The sequence below is a fragment of the Neurospora tetrasperma genome (assembly GCF_000213175.1).
Source record: "Neurospora tetrasperma FGSC 2508 unplaced genomic scaffold NEUTE1scaffold_1, whole genome shotgun sequence".
In the NCBI taxonomy this organism is placed as follows: domain Eukaryota; kingdom Fungi; phylum Ascomycota; class Sordariomycetes; order Sordariales; family Sordariaceae; genus Neurospora; species Neurospora tetrasperma.
Window position 1 is genome coordinate 5,614,500 of NW_009799099.1, and position 19,758 is coordinate 5,634,257.

At 52.1% G+C, this 19,758-nt stretch overlaps 6 protein-coding genes across 6 annotated transcripts; 4 read left to right on the forward strand and 2 right to left on the reverse strand.

Moving 5' to 3' along the window:
- Positions 1-1,811: 1,811 nt before the first annotated feature.
- On the forward strand, positions 1,812-2,957 carry NEUTE1DRAFT_14524 (uncharacterized protein; the record flags this gene model as incomplete). Its single annotated transcript, XM_009848723.1, has 1 exon — positions 1,812-2,957. A coding segment is annotated over one exon (1,146 nt), but the record flags the coding sequence as incomplete, so codon positions are not given.
- A 1,876-nt stretch (positions 2,958-4,833) lies between these two features.
- NEUTE1DRAFT_98658 (uncharacterized protein) lies at positions 4,834-5,474 on the forward strand (the record flags this gene model as incomplete). The annotated part of the gene is made up of 3 exons (XM_009850290.1): positions 4,834-4,885; positions 4,979-5,062; positions 5,119-5,474. 3 exons carry the CDS (start codon positions 4,834-4,836, stop codon positions 5,472-5,474), a joined length of 492 nt encoding a protein of 163 aa, XP_009848592.1.
- Positions 5,475-8,252: 2,778 nt separating this feature from the next.
- Positions 8,253-9,212, forward strand: NEUTE1DRAFT_108024 (uncharacterized protein; the record flags this gene model as incomplete). The annotated part of the gene is made up of 1 exon (XM_009850291.1): positions 8,253-9,212. The coding sequence occupies one exon, from the start codon at positions 8,253-8,255 to the stop codon at positions 9,210-9,212; it is 960 nt and encodes a 319-aa protein (XP_009848593.1).
- A 2,513-nt stretch (positions 9,213-11,725) lies between these two features.
- On the reverse strand, positions 11,726-13,884 carry NEUTE1DRAFT_108025 (uncharacterized protein; the record flags this gene model as incomplete). Its single annotated transcript, XM_009850292.1, has 5 exons — positions 11,726-11,836; positions 11,893-12,260; positions 12,455-12,587; positions 12,640-13,133; positions 13,500-13,884. 5 exons carry the CDS (start codon positions 13,882-13,884, stop codon positions 11,726-11,728), a joined length of 1,491 nt encoding a protein of 496 aa, XP_009848594.1.
- Positions 13,885-14,739: 855 nt separating this feature from the next.
- Positions 14,740-15,104, forward strand: NEUTE1DRAFT_98660 (uncharacterized protein; the record flags this gene model as incomplete). The annotated part of the gene is made up of 2 exons (XM_009850293.1): positions 14,740-14,797; positions 14,980-15,104. The coding sequence occupies 2 exons, from the start codon at positions 14,740-14,742 to the stop codon at positions 15,102-15,104; spliced, it is 183 nt and encodes a 60-aa protein (XP_009848595.1).
- A 324-nt stretch (positions 15,105-15,428) lies between these two features.
- Positions 15,429-17,447, reverse strand: NEUTE1DRAFT_77650 (uncharacterized protein; the record flags this gene model as incomplete). The annotated part of the gene is made up of 2 exons (XM_009850294.1): positions 15,429-16,427; positions 16,863-17,447. The coding sequence occupies 2 exons, from the start codon at positions 17,445-17,447 to the stop codon at positions 15,594-15,596; spliced, it is 1,419 nt and encodes a 472-aa protein (XP_009848596.1).
- Between the last annotated feature and the right edge of the window lie 2,311 nt (positions 17,448-19,758).

A 19,758-nucleotide genomic window follows, 5' to 3' on the forward strand; every position in this document is an offset into this window, starting at 1 on the left:
CGCCCAATCAAAGACTCCTGACTTGATGAGCACCAGATCTGGCGGTGGATCGGCTGAAATTCATGGATCGCGTCATGCGTCTCTTGTGCGGTTGAGTCCTCCAATTCCAGAAAATTAGAAAGAGCTACCTCTGCCTCCTAGGTACCTAGCTGAACCTCCAGAGTACCTCTAGGAAGCAGTTTCACACTCCTTCGCAATTTCCGGGGCCACTCTGACTTCTTGACTCCAGCTTTGGCCTCCCGTCGTCTCCGTAATCCTTCCAAGTGTCCCTTAGCCGGAAGACGGCCGTGAGGACTTGCCCGTACCTTGATGACTGCTTGTAATTTGCCCCGAAGTCTCGAGCTGTTTTTCTCGACTGGATAGAGAAAAGCACTTTCAGGCTTCCTCGTGGAGTTCCACTTGCTCACAACCTCCGAAAACAGAGCTATCACCCTTGTATCACCTCCACCTCTCTCATCAAGAGAAGGAAGGCTCAAAACGGGCGAGTGCCTGCCTAACCGCGATCAATGAGTCTGGCCGATCAGATTGCTCCCATCACCGCGTCATGTTACAAGAAACCCCGTGCTCCCCGCAGGCGCCCGTTTTAGGCCCCACCACCTTCAGATTCCTTTGCTCGGTCCCGTCGAAAGCCAACCAAGGCGAATGGAAAAGGCAAGAACCATAGAGGCAGACTAATGGGCAAGGGAAACGAACGTGAGTGACAGACAACAAAGGTGTAGCAAACAAGTGACAGCCCAGGAGAAAGAGAAGAGCGGTGGCAGTCGTCTTCACTTTGCTGCCAGCTATCTTGTGCATCAGAACGATCATCTGCTGCAGGCAATGCTCGAAAAAAAATGATCCGCGAAGACTCGAGGCGTTCGCTTTGACGTCCCAGCCCAGAAAGATCACCTTGTAGACATATTAACTGGAGCACAAGCCAGCGTACAGGTACAGTGGAGGTAGCCTCGAGGGATGCAAGAATGCGTGGGTGCATTTTATGCCACCAAAAAAGAGGAGAGGACATATACGCTACTCCGAAGCACTGTGAATTCGAGTTCTTCGATTGTTTTATGCGTTCCCCAGTCCTACATCTTTTTTGACGACGCTGGATCACCGTGGTGCAGACGTTTTCTGACCGGCATAAATGTTGCAGTACCTCTACCTCTACCTCCATGCTTGATTTCCCTAGGTGGAATAAATCCAATGCCCCGAGTCTTTGCGGTAGGGCCGGTCAGTGCACGGTGTTCACTTGTAAATCCGTTGTACGTGCATTGCAGTTTTCTGCACCACTGTACCGCAAAATCCGTTGAATACCTCTGTAGAGGTAAATATACCTCTACAATGCAGTACCTCTACATGCACCAAATGTTATTCTGTTACTTCTTTAGAGGTACCTCTAGGTACGCTGCACATGGTGCTGCAGCTTCAATATCTGCCCGATAATGCCCGCTGTACTTGAAGCACGGTGGTTGATGATGAATGACAGAGTTCCTCTTCATGACACGTGGTGAATGGAGTGTCTACCTCAATATATAAATATGGTGATGCCCACCAAGCACATCACTGGTCTGAGGTCTTATCGTCTTCTTTGTAGATTGCTACTAGTTCCCGCGGTTGTTCATCGAGTATACCACCTATATCTCTCGATCCACGCAGTTAACTTCGACCCTCTCACTATGGCGAACGAACGCAGCGAGAAGACATCGTCGCCTGGCCTTGTTAACTCTAGCAAGGACCTCAAGAGTGGTGCCTCCACCATCTTCGAATCGAGGCGTCAGTCAGCCAAAGAGTCTGCTGAGATGTCCACCCAGAATAAGGCTATCAAGACAACAATACCAGTTCAGCCCATTCCTCCACCCACCTCCAGCAACTCCTGCAGACCCCGTCGCTTGAGTGCCTCCCTGGCGGTACCCAACCACTCGACCAACAGCCAAATTTTGGATCCCGGGTCTACCGATGCGGATAATGAGAGCAGCAAGGACAACAAGAACAGCGAAGTCGACGAGATATACGACTCCAGCTCTGGCAAAGAGACTCGAGATGCTGCGGATGATGAGTGCCTTGCTAGGTTGAAGGGGGATAGATCTACTGGCAAAGATGAGAATCCCTCTAACAAGCACAAGACCTTCGATCGCTGGTTCATCACGAAACCAGTGCCCCAAAGTCGCCCAAATACCTTTACCTCGGCACCTTTTCCAGCTCAAACATTTCAGGCTACGAACTCCTCAACACCTAGCACCAGCCACGGCTCTGTTTCGGCCACGTTCAATGCACACGGTGGCTTGTTCGAGAGTGCCTTTCAAGGCGGATTTTCGCAGCGGGCCGATGCGATCATCTCCATTGGCGGACCGGGCATGGGTGGAGACAGACAATGGACATCAGAGACAACATGTGAGCTTGCTATGGTTGTTGGAGGCACGCTCGGTAGAGGTAATCAAGATATCGCACATCTTGACGCAAATCCAGAAGAAGGGAAGCACACCGGACCAATGGACAATATCCCCTGGAGGAACAAAAACTTGTTTCTCGCAAGGAAAAGGGGAGATCCAGACTACCTCTATGATCTGGACCCTAGGGATTTCAATAGACGATTTGAGGAGCAGGCCCGGGCAGCAAAGCAAGCTGAGGAGGAGGCAGCAAGGAAGCGAGCTGAAGCGCTGCTAGCCTTCGAGAAACTTTACGTTCTCGCCAGAGAGGACCTGCAGCCTTTACGTTCTGCCAAAGAGCTATCGACAACACATTCATGGCCGGCAAGAACAAAGTTATACTTCTATGACACCTTTGCTTCAAGCAAGAAGTCCAAAGAGCCTACAACGGAGCGTCCTGTACAAAGCGCCAAAACGTGGCCTGTTAGGAACTTGTTCACTGCAAAGAAGAGAGTGGAAGACTTCTATTCCAGGGCCAAAGAATCGCACATGGATGCCGAAAGCGAGACATTCGGGAGCATAGTCAAAAAATTCACATTCGGATCGAGGAATCCGTAGTAGCTGTTAGGGCTGTACGTGTTGGCTGTTGACTGCCCCTGTTTGATGAGTTTGTGGGGTTGTTTGATGTGGTGTACTCTACGACGGAGGAGCTGATCACGGGCGAGAGACGACGAATGTGGTGGTAAGATTTCTTGCTTGATTTACTTCTAGGTAAGGTGATGCGTGGAAACCAGCGTAGCTCTCAATCAATGGATTTTGATGATGATGATTCTATCTGAGTCTCGAGGGAGCTTGAGGCCCCGTTGACAGGCCTTATGTGTAGTAGCCCATGCCTGTGGGCACAAGGCAGTGGCTTCCCATCGGGTCCCCAGCGATTTCCCAGGGGGAAATCCCGTGTCATAAGGTAGAGGTACCTCTATCTCAAGGCACTTCTTGTATGAAAGATGATCAAACCCCGGATTGGGGAACTTGTGGCGGATGTCGAGGAGCACGTTGAATTGAAGGAAGTCGGGCACCGTCACGCAAGTCCTCCTCTCTTGTTCACCGGGTCGGTGTATAGCGGCCTAGAGCAAGACAGAAAGTGGCATTAGCAACGTGATGACAGACTGAAAAGAACCGAACATGAAGACCAATGGGTTGGAAAAGAAAGCGAGCACCTAGAGGTACTTACGAAGAAGCGATTGCAGGAGCCACAGCATCAATAAACTGATCGGGTCCCAAGAAAAGTTCACCCGTCCCGGAGTCCTGGACGGCCAAGGAAGAACAAACAACTCGGAAAAGTCAAGCCGGCGGCGCCGGGGCTACCTCCTGAAGACTTGGTCAGGCACATGCACGATACCGGGCAGTTTGGGCTTACGGGAGGGGATGTACTTACGAACTCAAAAAAAACAAAAACAAAAAAAAACCGGAGATTCTAGGCTGGGCTGAACCACGGCTCGGCGGAAGACATCTTCATGCGGAAGGTGAAGCCGTCACCGCTGTCTTCGTCGTCATCGGCATCGACGTCACCTGCCCAAAGGCCGACGGGGTGTTGTTTGGAGGTGCGTGTTTGTGTTTGAGGATCAGAGAGACGATCACCGAGAGCCATCAGATGAGCACTGCAAAGCCCAAAAGCAACTCTAACTCGGCCTTGGGATCGCGGGACAAGTGGAAGAGCATTGTAAGAAATTGAGTTGGGATGGAAGTCCGTCAAAAGGAAGTTCACTTTGATGTTGGGTGAAAGAGGAAGAGAGACGGAAGAAAAGGCGAGGAGGGAAAAAGAGCGGATTTTGGGTTTCAATCACGGGCAGGCTTTTCCAGCCTTGTACCTACCAGGTGCCAGCAGGTACCTAGAGGTACCTCAGGTACCGTGACTATGACTTCCCCTTCTTTCCTTTTGGAAACAAACAGCTGACCATCAAATTCGATCTCTGTTTGTCCTGCGTGCCTGCCCCGGATTCTGGAAGACTTGCTCCGGGACCGAAGATCTACTGGATCATACACCCCACCTCTCCATGCCATCCCTGCTGGTAGAGCAAGGCACATCTCTGGGCTGTTTTTGAAGATCTTCCTTGAGAGAGTGGATGGGAAGGAGGGAGATACTTGGCCAAGGTACATCTGTACGGTGACGACTTGGTTGGTCGAGTTCTTTCCTTCGTGCCCCTGGGCTCTCAGCTCTGAGAGACCATGCTGGCAGACATAAGGCCCCCTTCTTCCAGCCCCTTCGCTCGTCCCGTTTTCCTTCATCATATGCCCTCTTTATTTCCAAGCCTTCAGAACTTCATCACCACAAGAGGAACCTCCTGTTATCTTCGTCTGATGGGTTGCCGACATTCTCTCCGGCGTCGCAAGTGTCCCGTCGGCAACCCATCAGGCAGACTCGGCCTTGAGGTAAGAAATCCTGACTCTTTTCCTCTACTGTCTCTGCGCCTGTGGAATTTCTGGATCAATGTTTCCTTCAAACTTCCAACATCCTTTGTCCTTCCGCGATCACAAACTTTGTCAACTTCATTCCATGCTATCAAACATCGCTGTTCCATCCTGACCTGATGGTTGTGCATGTGCATTTCTGACCAAATACACCATCTGAGCAGCGCCGGAAGAACAACACGCCTGCGCCAATGGCACCGCTACTACCCTCGAGCACTCCATTGGCCGAGACTATTTGGCGTCTCGAGGTACGCTCAACCGGATCCGCCCCGCATCAGCCCTTTGCCCCCCGACACAACTTCAGCTGACTGCCCTGTTAAGAGGATGCCTCTGGACCCAAAGCAGGATATGGAGAAAGAAATGCACATGCAGCCCTCCAACCACCTTGAGGGTGACCCGCCGCCGACTTCGAACAAGATACCTCTATTTACTGCAAGACCTGACTCCGCCCGTTACGATGTCCATGCACTCACTGACGATTTCGATGCAACGCAGGCTCTCTCGACATTGAATCTAGCGATGAGAATCTCACCCTGTCCTCGACCTCCCGAAAAGATTACCCCCGAGACGGGAGTCCTCAAGAAAGATCTTCAGCAACTTGATGCTCCGCCCAGAAGATCAACGAGCAATACACCGACCCAGTCAACAAGATCAATCTGAGCACCTGGCGAGCGGCTCCCAGAATACTTTTAGCGGGCGAGCACTGGCTCCCGCAGTTTCTTGTTTGGGTCCATTTTTTTTGAAACTATCCGCTTTCGATATCCAACAGTTGGTGGAGGAGGATAGCTGGCGTGGTGGTGGAGAAATACGAGAGGGGGACACTGGACTGTCTTGTATAATTTAGGATGTTTGGGTTTTTCGTCTTCGTTCGCTCTCTTATTCCTTTCATTCTTTCTCTCTTTCTCTTTCTCTTTTTCTTTCCCTTTCCCATGTAAAGGTGTTCATCTCTTTGCCATCTCATGACAAAGCCTAGAGGTAGGTCACTTGAGCAAACACGGCGGTCTCACTAGGAGGAAAACAAGCAGTCGTAACCCAGAAAACGGGAGGATTGTTTGCTCTTTGTTTCAGCAGCAGATGGAGACGAGACAGAGGAACAAAACTCCAAGACTTCGGACCATTTACAAGACCGATATAGAAGTTAGGACAACAAGTCATTTGAAGACGAAAAGGGAAGTCTTTTGCTCCGTTTCTGTTGGAGGGAAGGGCTTCCATCATGGTTTGTAAAAGTGTTTGAACGTAAAGTGAGGATGTACAGGATGTGGGGGGAGGCACACAGTCCGGAAAAGTCGGCTTGGGATTTGGAGGACTACTTCTGGGCTCTACGAAAGAGAGAAAACTCGGAATTTGTGTTGAGAAGACGCAGCCGTGCGGTTGTGGTCACTTGATACATGTAGTACTCTAGAGGCACCTCTAGTCAATTCTAGAGACGGGCATGGAACAAATCACTACCACTGTACGTGATATCTCGTGTCAGCGGAGGAATCGAAGTGTTCCTCCCTGCGCTCAAAGTCTTGCTCGTGCCTCGCCCAGCATCAAGCGCCAGGCACCCAGCCGCACAACTCAACACTGGCTGGAGGCTGCCTCAAAGAAGTACAGATAAAATATCAGTTTAAACCAAACTTCCAGCTTGCCGTGGATTGTATATTCATGCTTCGCCTCTCCTGCACGGGCTCCTTTGCCCTCTTGCAGATGACCACATCCCTTTTCCCTGCCCCTAATGACTCCCAATAGAAATTCCAGAAAGAAAGGCTCGGACAATTATAGCAGTAGAGATGAAACTTCGACGCCTTATTCCAAGCTGTTCAACATAATGTGATACATTGTACTTTTCACCATTTAGAGGTAGGTGGGGCAAATCGTCGAGTGTCTGTCTCGCCCAGTACGCCGAGGCAGGGATAAGGTCCGAGCTTGAAGACTGTGATCGGATCAATGCTTGCTTTCTCCAGCCTCAACGAAGAGGGCCTGGATTTGTATACCTCGCGAGATTCTGGATGACCGGGAAATTTTGGAGTTGAGACGAAAGTCGGGGCGCAAAGCCACAGTGTCTTGCTTCGAGGAAGAATGGTGGAAGTGGCCAGCACAAAGTCGGCGCAAGTCAAGATGAGTTGCGAAGCACAGAAAAACGCGGAATTGATACTATATGGCTGGTTTACATACAAATTCCTCTAAGAAATATGTGCCAAAGACTGTGTGCTTTATTCCACATGATTGCCAGAACAATATTTGAACGTAGAGGTATGCCCGAGTTTGGGACTCGAGTAGGTACCTACCTAATGATAGCAGCAATATGCCAGACTTGGACTCTTCAGTTCGGGTTCTTCGCCAGAAAGCTGTCTCCGTATCCAAACTAAAAGTTTGATGAAACCGTTCAGGAACTCAAGAGCAATGACCATGAGAATCTGCCTGCGAGCCCCGAAGCCCCGCGGTCCGGGACCGAGACGTAATTCTTCAGACCACCCCGCCATCTTGTAGCCGCTCCTTCCAACTTCAAGACGGCGTTTGCCCTGCGGGGACACTAGACCGTAGCTTCTCCATTCTTCGTTATCTCGTCGCGTCTTTCGTCTCTTCTCCAAGTTCGAGACCCAGATATGCCAAGGGCTAGTGGCTCGATTTTTCCTTTCTGTTGTCCTGATGACGTCCATTTGGTACAAATCCCAAGGCAACCAGCCGTCAAAAGACGGGATGATTTGAAAGTACAGCAGGCTCGTTCCAGCGCTCTCACAATAGAATCGTGGATCATCCCCAACTTGCCCCTCCATAAAACCTTGCCCGGGCCCACGATTTCCTTCCCTCTTCTTCCTCTTTTCTTCTCCAGGTATTATCCCACCAGCAAGCTCTGAGTGAAGAAGTCCAAAGTCAAAGCAATCATCAGCAGTACCAGTGCGCTCTCTTTTACTTCATGCCATTTGAAGATCCTCCCAAGCTACAAGTCTCTGCCCGCCCAGCTCGCTACGACTTTGTCCCCTTTCCGGGTTCTCTGGCCGCCTCCCTCGATCAAGAAAGAACTTCCCCGGGCTTACCTCTCTGAGCTCGTCTCTCGGCGGAAGACGCCAAACCGCAAAAGTAAGATTACCAGCTTCTTTGCCTCTCTCTTGTCAGATCACTAACGCCTCACAGCCACCTCGCTTTTCCCTCTCACTCCAAGAGTGAACTTCCTTGACGACCTTACCTTCAGCAAGGGCGTCAACCTTCCCTAGCACCCGAAGTCCTTCTCGCTCTCGTCCTCAACTGCTACTCCTGACTCTCCGTCGGTCCCTCCTCGCGCCACAAACAAGCTCGACATCTAGCCCGAGTTTTGTCTCGCCCGTCTCCTCCTCTCCGACGGAGACAAGGACTGTCCCGTCTCTCCACCACTGCTGCTCTCCAGACTTCTCACCAGGAAGTCAGCCCCTCTCACTCCCAAGCCCAATCTCCTCTACCTCCCCGTCGGCAGCCAAGATGTGCATCCGCATCGACCAGCACTGGCACTGCCACCACCAGCACGGCGGTTGCAAGGGCAAGATCAACAAGCTCACCGACGACGACCCCATTCTCCCTCAATGGGCACCGTGCCAGCGCGCCCAACGGACCGGCGAGATGTGCGAAGAAGTCATGGTCATCCCCCAGCACCTGGCCATGTGCTGCCCCATGCACCACTCGCGGCGGATTCGGCAACTTGAGGAGCTGTGGCGGAACGAGTGGAAGAACCAGGTGTTCGACCACTTCTCCCAGAGGCAGAAACACTTGTCGGACCGGGAGAAGGCAGACTGGCGCCGGGCCCGCGATCTGGAGAAGAAGCGGTGGGACGAGTTCCAGAGCAAACTGGAGCCCGTATACGCTCAGCTGGGCAACCGGCTCAACGCCGTCGTCGTCCGCGCCTTTGGTATGACCTTCTACGAGCGCATCGAGCAGATCATGCTGGCTTTCGTCGCCGTGGTGCGCCGCCAGTGCGTCCTCGGCCCGGAGAACTTTGAGCGCGCCAAGAGACAGGAGGCTCGCGAGGCTCTGCTGGAGCTCGAGGAGAGAGATCGCCAGACCGCTGCCGCTACTGATGGCCCGCCGCCGCCCATTCCTCCCAAGAGCAGCAAGAGGAGACAGAGGTCTCTGACCTCGGTCAGCCAGGGTGATTTGAAGAAGGCCCAGGATTCCCTGGTACAGATGTCATTGTCTGGCACTACTGGTGGCTCAGCCCCAGCCCAGACTCGTCCTCTTCCTCCGGCTCCTGTTTCGACTGCCGCCGTCGCTGACCCCTCTTCTTCCTCGTCCGCGTTTGGCCCTGACGATGACGCTGCAATCGCAAGTGCCGCGTCTGTCGAACATGCCTTCCGCCCTCCTTCACGCGGTTCCTCCGCTGCCTCGTCTTCGGGTGAGGACAGTGAAAGCGAAGACGAGACGCCCTTGCTCCGCAGGGACTTGTAGGACTCCAGCGTCAGCTGGGTCTACAAGAATCGCCCCCATCGTCCCGGGACCAGCGATACAAGGGCAATCACAGTGCTCCTCAAGACCTTGGATTCAAGTGCTGCAAACAGGCAACCATCGCCCCCAAAGACCTGGGACTCGGCGTATAACGGGCTGAAAAAACGACTCCTTAAGACCTGGAGCAACGTGAAGAGGCAACTTTAGCACTCCCCAAAGACCCAGGGCGAGGAAGTTCACGGGCAAAGTCTTTGATTTCCGCTCCCAGAAATTGTCCCGGGTGAAGCGAAGTATGGGTTAAAAAAGCGTTTCCAAAGACCTGGGGCAAACGTGTTGGGCAACTTCGTCCCTTGAGGGGGATGGAGTAGGGGAGGTGAGGCATAGGATCCGGAACTTTGATGGCGTCAGATGAACTGGTCTTTGGGTGTGCTCCAGCAAGGCAAGCTCGCGCCCAAGAGAGGTGGAGAGTTTTGAGATGGTGGTGACAATGGAGTGTTGTTGGGGATGGTAGAGGTAGGTACCTAACTTTGGGTCATGTACCTCTACGGTGTTGACTGGAGGGGGTAAGATGTCGGTCGCTTCTAGGTTCAAAAGGGGCCCGGTTTTTTCATGGTTTTGGGAGCTTCTCGCAAAGGTCTACAGGCTGGAACATGCCACACTATCATGACGCGTTGGGAGGCGCTGATGATATTCTGGGATTTGCTAGTGGTCTTTGGTTTGAAGTTTTCACTGAGAAGAAGGATTTGGGTTCGGGATGAACGGTTTTTTTTTCCGGAGTTCAAGGTTGATACCCTGGGTGATTAATTGATCTGGTTCTGGGCTGCGCTTGAATGTTCCACTTGGTGATTTGACGCTCTTGTGAATGTTAATGTGAATGTCAATGTGTTCTCTTCACTAAAAGGACCAAGGTTTCACCTTGCTTTCACTTTGGATTTGTTTGCTAATTCACTTTCACAGATTGCAAGAGACGGAAGAAGAAAGAGTGTGCAAGAGCCTGCCCTGGTCTTATAAGGCGCAACAAGACGCTGGAGGAGGCAGTGCAGCTGTCAGTCAAAACCATAGAGGTACCTCTGCCCTAGCTCTGGCTCACTCTTTGTCCTTCACCTCTTCTGGAGATCCCCTCAACAACGACCACCTCTATGAGAACCCTATCTCCGTCCAAATCAATAACGACAGCGGGCAAAACATCACCTTGGGACACGAAAGACATCCAAGTCCACAGCAGTATGGCTGAACCGGTTGTCGACCAATACAAGGGGCATAGAACACATTATAATACGGTTCTGGCTGGCCAAAATTTCTCGAGTCAACTCGATTCAGGTATACCTAGAGGTAAGTAAGTACCTCTATCATTTGATTCAAAGACTGCTCCTCCACTCCGTCCCTTGAAGTTTTCTTCCTCCCGTCCGTTACTGGCCGAATGCAGGATAAATAGGTGCCAAACCACCCCAGAAACGCCTTCGAACGCCTAGAGGTACGAACGCCGGGATCAATCCAAGTCCCGAAGACTCCCGTCCTTGTCCAAGTCTCTTCTCGTCTTCCCAACGCTACATCTCTTTTCCCCTCCTTCTCCCTCTCACTCTCCTCATCCCCTTCCACGTCCCCCTTCCTCCCCTTGAACCTCCATGCCTCCATCATCCGCTATAAATCGTCCCCTCCCTCCCTTCCACCTCTGCCATGTCCCTCTACCTCTCCTCCACCACCCTCCTCATCCTCTTCCAACCTTACCTAGATGTATTTAACATCCTCCTCCAGTGCCCGTCCTCCACCCATCTGCATCGTAGAGGTATCTGGATTGACATAAAGTTCTTCGACAAGAAGACGGAAGGCTGCAAGTGGCGGAAGGCTACCTCTATCTAAAAATCCGGTCGTGATGTTGTGGCAACCTCGAGGCAGTCACTTGTTGATGAGCTCCGCTTTAATTCACGGATTGCAAGGATGGTGTCACCCGATTAGTTCTTACATGTCTAGAGGTATGGAAACAGGCGTCTAACTCAGTTCAATTTCCGTTGCGGTTTAGGTACTACCTTGGTCTCAAGCTGCCAGTCTACTTCGTACCTACCCCTGTGTCGGAATTAGGGTCCTCGTCAAGAGTCAGCCCTAAGAAACGGGAGGTCAGCCTAGCTGGGCGAGACATTCGCGTTGCAGACGTCGGCAATTCCCTCTGGGTACGAGAGACGGACAGACAAACACCCAAGTACGGTTAGACAAAATGTTGGACAGAGTCCACGAATGCCCCTGGATAGAGGTAACTGTGCGGGAGAAAACGCCAACCACACCAAATAGCATGTCCAGGAGCTAATAATAGGAATGTTTACGAACGAACACGGAGGAGGTCCAGAATGACAAGGATTGGAAGGCACTGAAATTGCCGATATTCCCATTCCGCTACCTGTACACTACTTCTAGCTACCTACCTACCTACCTACCTAGAGATACCTACCTCTACCTAGGCACCTATGCTAACCCATTTCATCTGCAAACGAAGAAACCAAGTTCCAGTCCATGGAGTGTTGTTACCGCGTGGCTCCCCACAGGTACGGTCTGCCACCGAACAAGACATGCCGAAGTTGAAGCTGCTTGCCATTGAATCTCGCTCGAAGATCATCTTGAATGATATCCTCAACCTGCAAAGGAAACCAAGTTCCAGTTCATGGAGTGTTTTTATCGCGTGGCTCCCTACGGTCTGCCACCGGAACAAGACATGCCAAAGTTGAAACTGCTGGCCATGGAATTGCGCTCGAATACCTATCATCTTCGATGATATCCTGTTGGAATTCCGTGCTCTGGGCCGCCCATTCCCCGGCATTCCCTTCCAGATATTTAGGCTGCCCTGGTTTCCGTTTCTCCTCTTCCGTTCGACAACTCCAGAATCAAGTCCTTTTCGTTGTCGCCTTTTCCAGCCCATGACATATCCCGACACTGGTAGGTGGTACTCATAAAGTTTAAGGCCCCAGGCGACCAAATCGGCGTTGAGGATGGACTGTACGACGGCCCTAGCACCGACCGGCGAAGTCGGAGAAGATAGCCTCGTTGGGCCCCGGATTTTTTCTGCAGTTTCGAAGCCAGTGTTAGCTTCTAACAAAGGAAGATGACGGGTCATTGTACTCTGGATGTGTGAGCGAAGAAAGTGCTTGACTCTCTCAAAGAGGATGGAAGCTTTTGTACATATATGGGATCAAATTGGAACGGGAACCAATTGTGTCAAGTGTGACACGGGGCAGTAGAGGAAAGTAGGTACCTACCGGAGTCGCAGAGACGCAAGCCGGGCTTGTCGAGATACTCGGGTGTTGTTTTCAGTCGAGGACAATGTGGAGCGGGCGCGGAGGCCGTGCCGCGGTAGGCAGGACCTTCATAGCCGCCGGCCCGCTCCGCGTACTGACTTGTTGTTAGCACACATTTTCAGAGGGATGGAGGAGATCAAAATCACCTTGAGCAGGTGGGGGATTGTGTCGAAGTGATGGAAATTGAACGGAGTGAACGCAGACAGCGAGGCACGGAAGTGGTGATGAACTTGTTGATTGGAGAAGAAGATGATGACGACAACGGCGATGACGATGACGATGACGATGACGATGACGATGACGATGGCGATGACGATGAAGATGAAGATGAAGACGAAAACGAAGAAGCAGAGGGGGAAAAGAGGCGGGGGTGAGGAACCCTCGAATTTAAGTACAAGGATTCGTGTGTGGCTTGAATGCCAACTTGGGTGGTTGACGAGAGCTGTTGGGGCCCGGAAGCAACTGGAAGTGTCGAAAATCGTGGAGGAACTCGTTGTTTCTTCATTTCGGGTTTGGTCAAGAAGGAAATATGACTCGAGGAGGACGGCTTGAACGGAAGTAGACAGGACGAGGGGACAAGGAGACCCGGACCACTCCCTCTGCTGAGTGTTACTGCCAGGCACTAAGGCACGCCGGGCACCTCAAGTGTCCAGACGTCGAGGTTTATCTCCATCCTCCTTGTTCCTTCCTCCCAAGCCTCGCCTCTGTACGTCACGCCCTCATCTTATTTGCCAAGCTTCAGGTCGTTTCGAGGCCATGCAATAACTCCGATCTCTTGACCAGGCCTGCTCCTACCAGGCAACAAGGGCACGCCTGGCAACTTGAATTCAATAGGTAGTTGCGAGGACTTTCTTCGCCATTCGCCTGCTTCCTTCCATGTCCTCGACGGATTCACCTCTTGTCAAGCCCTCCTCTGGTTCGCCAACCTCAAGCGCTCGAGACCATGGGTGTCTACAGGGACTCGGACTACCGAGCCTCCACGTTACTGGCAGCCACCAGGGCACACCTGGCAGTTTGAGGTCCTGAGTGCGAGGCCAATGTCTCCTCTGTTTCTCGTTCCTTCCTCCCAAGACTCCCCCGCCTCGCCTTTTGTCAAGCCTTCCACTCAGATTGCCCTTATCCGACGGCAAGCGTTTGAAGTCATGCTTCCCGGTACTGGCCCTGCGTTTGAGTTTGTGCGGGAGGCAGAAAGAATTCCCCTCCCATGCTCTGTTTCCCGCCATGTACTTAATCCTCGTCTTCTTCCCTTTCTCCTCTCTTCCACATTTCTTCTCCATCATCCCATCACTCTTCTCCCGCTCAAGTCCTCCATCCCAAGCTGTGCCACCAGCGGGACCAAACAATGACATTCTCTCCATGTCCTCCCCGATCAACCTCCATTTGATCATCATCACTGATGGAAGTCAGAGGTAAGCCAGGTTGACGTTTCCTGATTCAGTTTCCTTGGGTTCCTTTTCTTCGCGTTCGAATCAAGACGACGATGGTCTTGATCAGTTTATGTCCAACTCCTTCCGCTTCGATCTTCGAAATGAAGTTCTGACACATTATTGACACCAAGAAGAGCACTCTCTCAAGACGCTCATCATGATGTTCCCGCTGCCATTTTGAGTTTCTGCTATACCATCACAAAACAAGTGAGTAAACCCACCACTCGATCCCAAGTTGAGGCAGTACACCACACAAACAGTTGTTGTGATCCCATGTCCTTCCAACGGGGCGAGGTTCTCCGATAGAGGCAACATTGAACGCTACCACAAACCTGAGGCCAACCTGACCAAGAGCTTGATTTGACTGTCAAGCAAGGTTGCTCGAAAGGCCACTTCTCTACCTCCCATCCCAGCCCAGTGGCCCACCGCTGCACGACACCCCACCCGTTATATTTTTCACCACTATATCAAGACACAAGTGCTAACCACTCCTTCTTCTCCCCGCCAGGATGACGGCCGACGTAGCGCATCGCCTTGTCGACAACTTCAAATGCCGGGCCCGGCCAGCGCCTTTGCCGACCTTCCGGCAAGGCAGCTGATATGCCACAAGCGGCTGCCGGGCCCCCGCGTTACCGCGCGGAGCGCCTGAACAGCACGAATACTATACCAGGCTGCCTTTTGTCTTCCCGGACAGGGTGAACAAAGATGGTTCGCACGCCCAGAAGATGATCACATCTGTGCGTCAGCTAACTCAGCTTCGGCTTCGGCTTCACAGCTGAAAGATATTCGCCATCGCTATCTCTAGAGGCGCCATACACAATGGGGGGCGATGCTAGCCTCAACGCTAGCGGACCCAAGGATACGACCACATGCGATGGTGAGTTCTCATGTTGCTGTCGGGTTTCTTAGTGTCATGTTTGATGGAATTGATGTCAGGCTAACACATGGTTACTTGCTTTCAGGTCGGCGCCATACTCGGCTCTCTCAATGATGGCGCCGGGGGTCATGACAGTTGGGTTCGCGAGTATCAATTTGCCTGGGGATTCGCATCTCCGGGAGGGCCAAAGGATGCGCAAAGAGACGGACGCCGTCTCGGGCGAAGGACGAAACAGCCGCCAGACGGTGGTGTCCCAAACCCCGACCAGGCTGATGATCCGAGGTCAACTCGACCCAGTTCGAACTGATTTATCGCTGCCAGGACTGTTTCGCCTGGAACCAGGGAGGGACAGGCATGGAGTACGAGAACACAAAAACAAAACCCCAAAAAAAACGATAAAACCCAAAAAAAAGAAAAAAAAAAAAGAAAAAAACCCTAGAAAAACACAGAACAAAGACTCTAGAGAGGAAATCTTGGGTTGGGTTTGTGGTTGTGGTGTTGATTGTGGTTGCGGCATGTAGCTGTTCATGATGCTGGTGTTGGTAGTGGTAGTGGTAGTGGTAGTGGTGGTGTTGGACATGTTTGACAGGAGTAACTCGACGGCCAGGCAAAGAACTGGGGCAGTGTACATGTAGCTGCACGTAGAAATGTATTAGATAAACTTTCATAACTGATTCAAGCATGATGTTTTTGTTGACAAGCACTGCAGCAGCCACTTGGCCTTGTTCGTCTTCTTTCCCTTCCGTTCATTTTGTTCCCTTTGTCTGTATCCAATTCCTTCCAAAACTGACCGACTTTAATCCCCCGTCTCAGGATTCCACAAGCTCTCCCCCAACTTTTCAGGTCCCTCGCCCATGATCTCGGTCCACGCCTCCTTCAGCGCCATCTTCTCAAACGCAACATCATGATGATGTCCCTTGGTCTGCCAAATGGTCGCCTTCTCCTGGACATCCTTCCACCCCGGCATATCCGCATCCTCGGGCGTATCCCGATGTTTCCCACCATTAATATCCGACTGCGCGCCTCGTTCCGCCATGCCTATCCCCCCGATGTACTCCCACTGCGCCATCACGGGCGGAAACAAACTATACGCCACCAGATCCCGACTCATCACCATCCTCCGAATCAACAAATCCACAGGATTATCCAAATCCATCGCCCCCCTCAACAGCAACTTTGCCGCGCCCGTATGACTGATCGCATAAGCCGTCGTGCACGTAATCCCTCCACTCTTCCTAATCACCCTCTCCTTCCCCATTTTCTTGCCCCAGTACTCCTTGCCGGCGGGGACACTTTCGTCGTCATAGACTAGCTTGATTTCGCGGTCCTGGGAGTACTCGAAGCACTGGCCGATGCTGAACAAGTCCCAGTGTTCAGACAACCAGGGGTCGTCGGGGTTAGGTTTGATTGGCCCATTGTCAGAATAGGAGGGGGGGTTAGGATGGTGAAGATGGTTGTTGGGAGACTGGTAGGAGGGATCGTGGACGGCGGTGGAGTTGATTTGGTTTAAGAAATCGATGAAGTGCGTGTTGAGATTGGACATGATGGTGCGGATGTTGAGGTCCCAGGCGGCGTCGGATTCGAGAATCAAGATGGGGGGGAGGCGGTGGCGGGTCATTTGGGACCAGATCTGTGGGTCAAAGACTGGTGTTAGTGGTTATGTACAGGGTAGAAGATATGGACGGAGGTTGGATAAAAGGTGGGCGGGGGGGGAGGGTTGAGAGGGGGAGGAGGGTGGAGAGCGGTTGGGGGAGGGGATTGTGCGTCGCTACTAGGTAGTGGTAGGTGATGGGATTAAGGTTGAGGTAGGTAATTGGGGAGACTAGAGTCCGGGTTGCAAGCAGCGAATGGGGTTCATGTTGGGATTCTGCAGCAGCAGATGGGGTGCACATGGTCGGGGATGGAGAAGTTGAAGTAGGGGTTTGTGCAGGGTCAACAGCATCTCATTCCTTGAGATACTCCGGAAGAGAATTGAAGTGTAAGGTCAAAGAGGCTAGTTGAGGGTTCTTGATGGGAGGGAAAGAAATAAAAGAGCCGGGTAACAGGAGCCAACAAAAAGACATACATTAGCATGAGCCCTCCAACACCCCTTCTCCCCCACCCTGAGCCTTCCCGGCCGATGCGTAGGCGGCATCCCAACGGGATCAATCATATCCGCCTCCACGGCCGGGGCATCCTCAATATCCAGCCCGGACATGTACGCCTGCAGCGCCATGGCGTCCTCGCGGTCATAGCGGGCCTTCATGTTGATGTACTTGATGGCGTGGAAGCCGAGGGTGCTGTTGCCCGCGTTCTTCTGGGACAACTCGAGGAGTTGTTCGGGAGTCATTTGCTGATACTTGGATTTTGATTCCTCGGAACCATGTTTCCCTCCTCCTCCTTGATTGGCCTCCGGGTAAGGCTCATAATGATTATTATCCTGGGCTGCCGAGTTTCCCCCAGGAACGGCAATGGGATCGGTTGATGTTTGGAACGTACTGGCCAGTGCGGACCGGTACCTTTCCAGCACAAAGATGGTTAAAAGTACAAAGATGACTAGGGCGATGCGGTGGATATGTCGGTAGGAACGCCAGTGGGCGATGAGTGCTGAAAAGGACGACGAGATGGTCGAGAAGTGACCCGCCGTCCCGGTCTGCTCGCCCAGCAACATGATGTTGTTGGAACGGGGGGCGACCTGCACTATTCGGATATGCTCCGAATGTAGGTAGATTACCTAGACAACCGCCTTTGCTTGGGACCTCAGCGGTTGATGAAACTAATGGGGAAGTCGGGAGCGAGGGCGAGAACTAGAGCGGAAAAGGGAATGGCGTCAATTATATTATCTGCATGATCGTCGGTGCGTGCCGAGGAAGTGGTCGAGGGCAGATGTCAGAATCGCCACTGAGCCGTTAAGGTGTACGCTGGATGAAGCAAGTGAAGTGATTCAAAAGTAGTAGGTAGAGGTAAGGTAGGTATGAAAGAAACTGCAAAAAAGGTATTCTTGGACAAGGCCTGTTGTTTCGAAAACCCGGTTACCCCGGAGCGGCCAAGAATCCTGAAATCGGGGCTGTCGATACGCGGATGATCCCAGTATATCGCGTGGAGTTGATCGATGGTCCCCGCTGTCGTCTCGTGTAAGTGAAAGTGGAGAGTGGACCCCTTTTTTTTTGCGTCTGAACTTGGTCGGATCGGGATCTTGGATGGAAATCAAGACGTCAAGGAGATGGGAAGCATCAAAGTTCCAAGGAAGAGGCAGAAAAGAGAAGCACATATGTCGAGGTAAACTGTGGAGGAGGGCAATACCAACTACATAAACTGCTCTTTGTATGACGGGAAGGTAGGTATGCAGCACGATTGAACCCGCCCCCCATCTCCCTTTTTCAGACAAGGGCCGTGGGAACTGGGATTGAAAGCCACCGCGAACAGGAAAAGAGGAGATGATGAGGCTGGAACTGGAACTGGAAATGGCAGTTGAGTGACCTCCTGAGACATCCACTTGCAGATTCAAGTCCCGCTGGGGAGGGGACGATTCCGTCGCGATGTAGTGTAAGGCATTCGATAGTCCTTCCATCCAGGTCTATCCCAATTCCGATGGGGAATTTTCAGGCAGCCTCCAAGGTATGAGTTTACCTTAAAGAGGTACAACCCATGCTTTTTTGTTGGATGGCTTCCCTGGCTCCGGGACTGGAAGCTCCCTTGATACGAGGTGGTGTAGACTACAATCCTCCTCTACGCGGACAGATGGTGGTGCACTGCCCTCCACACCCTGTTCTTTACAGGACCGAAAACAGATTGGTCAGGGGAATTGAGGGAATTGAGATAAGCACCTATGCAAGCATGGGGCAAATCCTACCACACTTCATTGACCCCGGAGGAAAATCCGCGCATACGAAAGACCAAGAAAAAAAAAAGGGGACCTGGGCGATCTGTAATGGAACCACTGCAATGACGATGAGTGAGGGACAGTTGCCAGTTTCCACTTTGTCGAACCTTGTAGGGCCTGCAAGGATTCTAATGTCGACAGGGAAGTTTTGCTGCAGTAAAGCTTGTCCAGTTGCAGTCGACCAGGCACACCACTTGGTTGGTGCATCCAAATCATGACGGTGGGGATGACCCCATGGAAAAACAAGTGGTAATCTTGTACCGAGGACCTAGTGTGCTGAGGCTGAAGACGACATGGCGCCACCAATAAATACCAAGAGCATGGCGGCTGTGTTTTTGGGGCACTGGAGGGGGGGATGATTGGACGGTTTCTTGGTTTCGTGTCACCGTTTTCGAAGGGGTGCCAATCCAATCTCACTCATTGTCTTGCTGTTGGTGTTGGTATGTGTCGGCAAGTTGCTGAGGTCATGTCTCTCTCTCTGTGCCGTGTTCGGTTGCTTCGGGTTTGCGACTGGTGAACGGCTGAGAGTGATCGTGGATGAGAAGAGTCTCTGCCGCCCTCGCATCCCAAGCAGCCAGTTCCCTGCGAGGGAGAGTCCCCCCCTATGGAGCATCAGCCACGGTGGTCCATGACTATCAAACCGGCGATTGAAATTGAGGGGATTGTCATGGCAATCTATCTGCAACTGCCTGTGCCTCTGGCACTCACATATGCCCCCGCAATCGGTTCCTAGCATAGGTGAGAATGAAAACAATGAAATGCAAGGGCAACATAGTGTCCCCCAAGAATGTTAAATGGAATGGAAGCACAATGCCACCGGCAGTCATGTCTGCCGCTCGCGGTCGATCCTGGGAAAAAGCTTGGTACCTCTATGTAGGGGTAGTTGAGCACGGGCCATCCTGTCACTCAGCTGTCAGAGGCACGTGACGTGAGAGGCCCTGGCACCTCAGCGTCCCCAACCCAACAACCCAACCCATTCAACAGCTGCCTGGAACAACCCCGTGCAATTGTGTCATCCTTTTCCGTTAGTCAGCTTCAACATTGTCCCCATTTGCTTACTCAATATGGTCTGCTCTCTCTCTGTTGCATTCAACAGCCG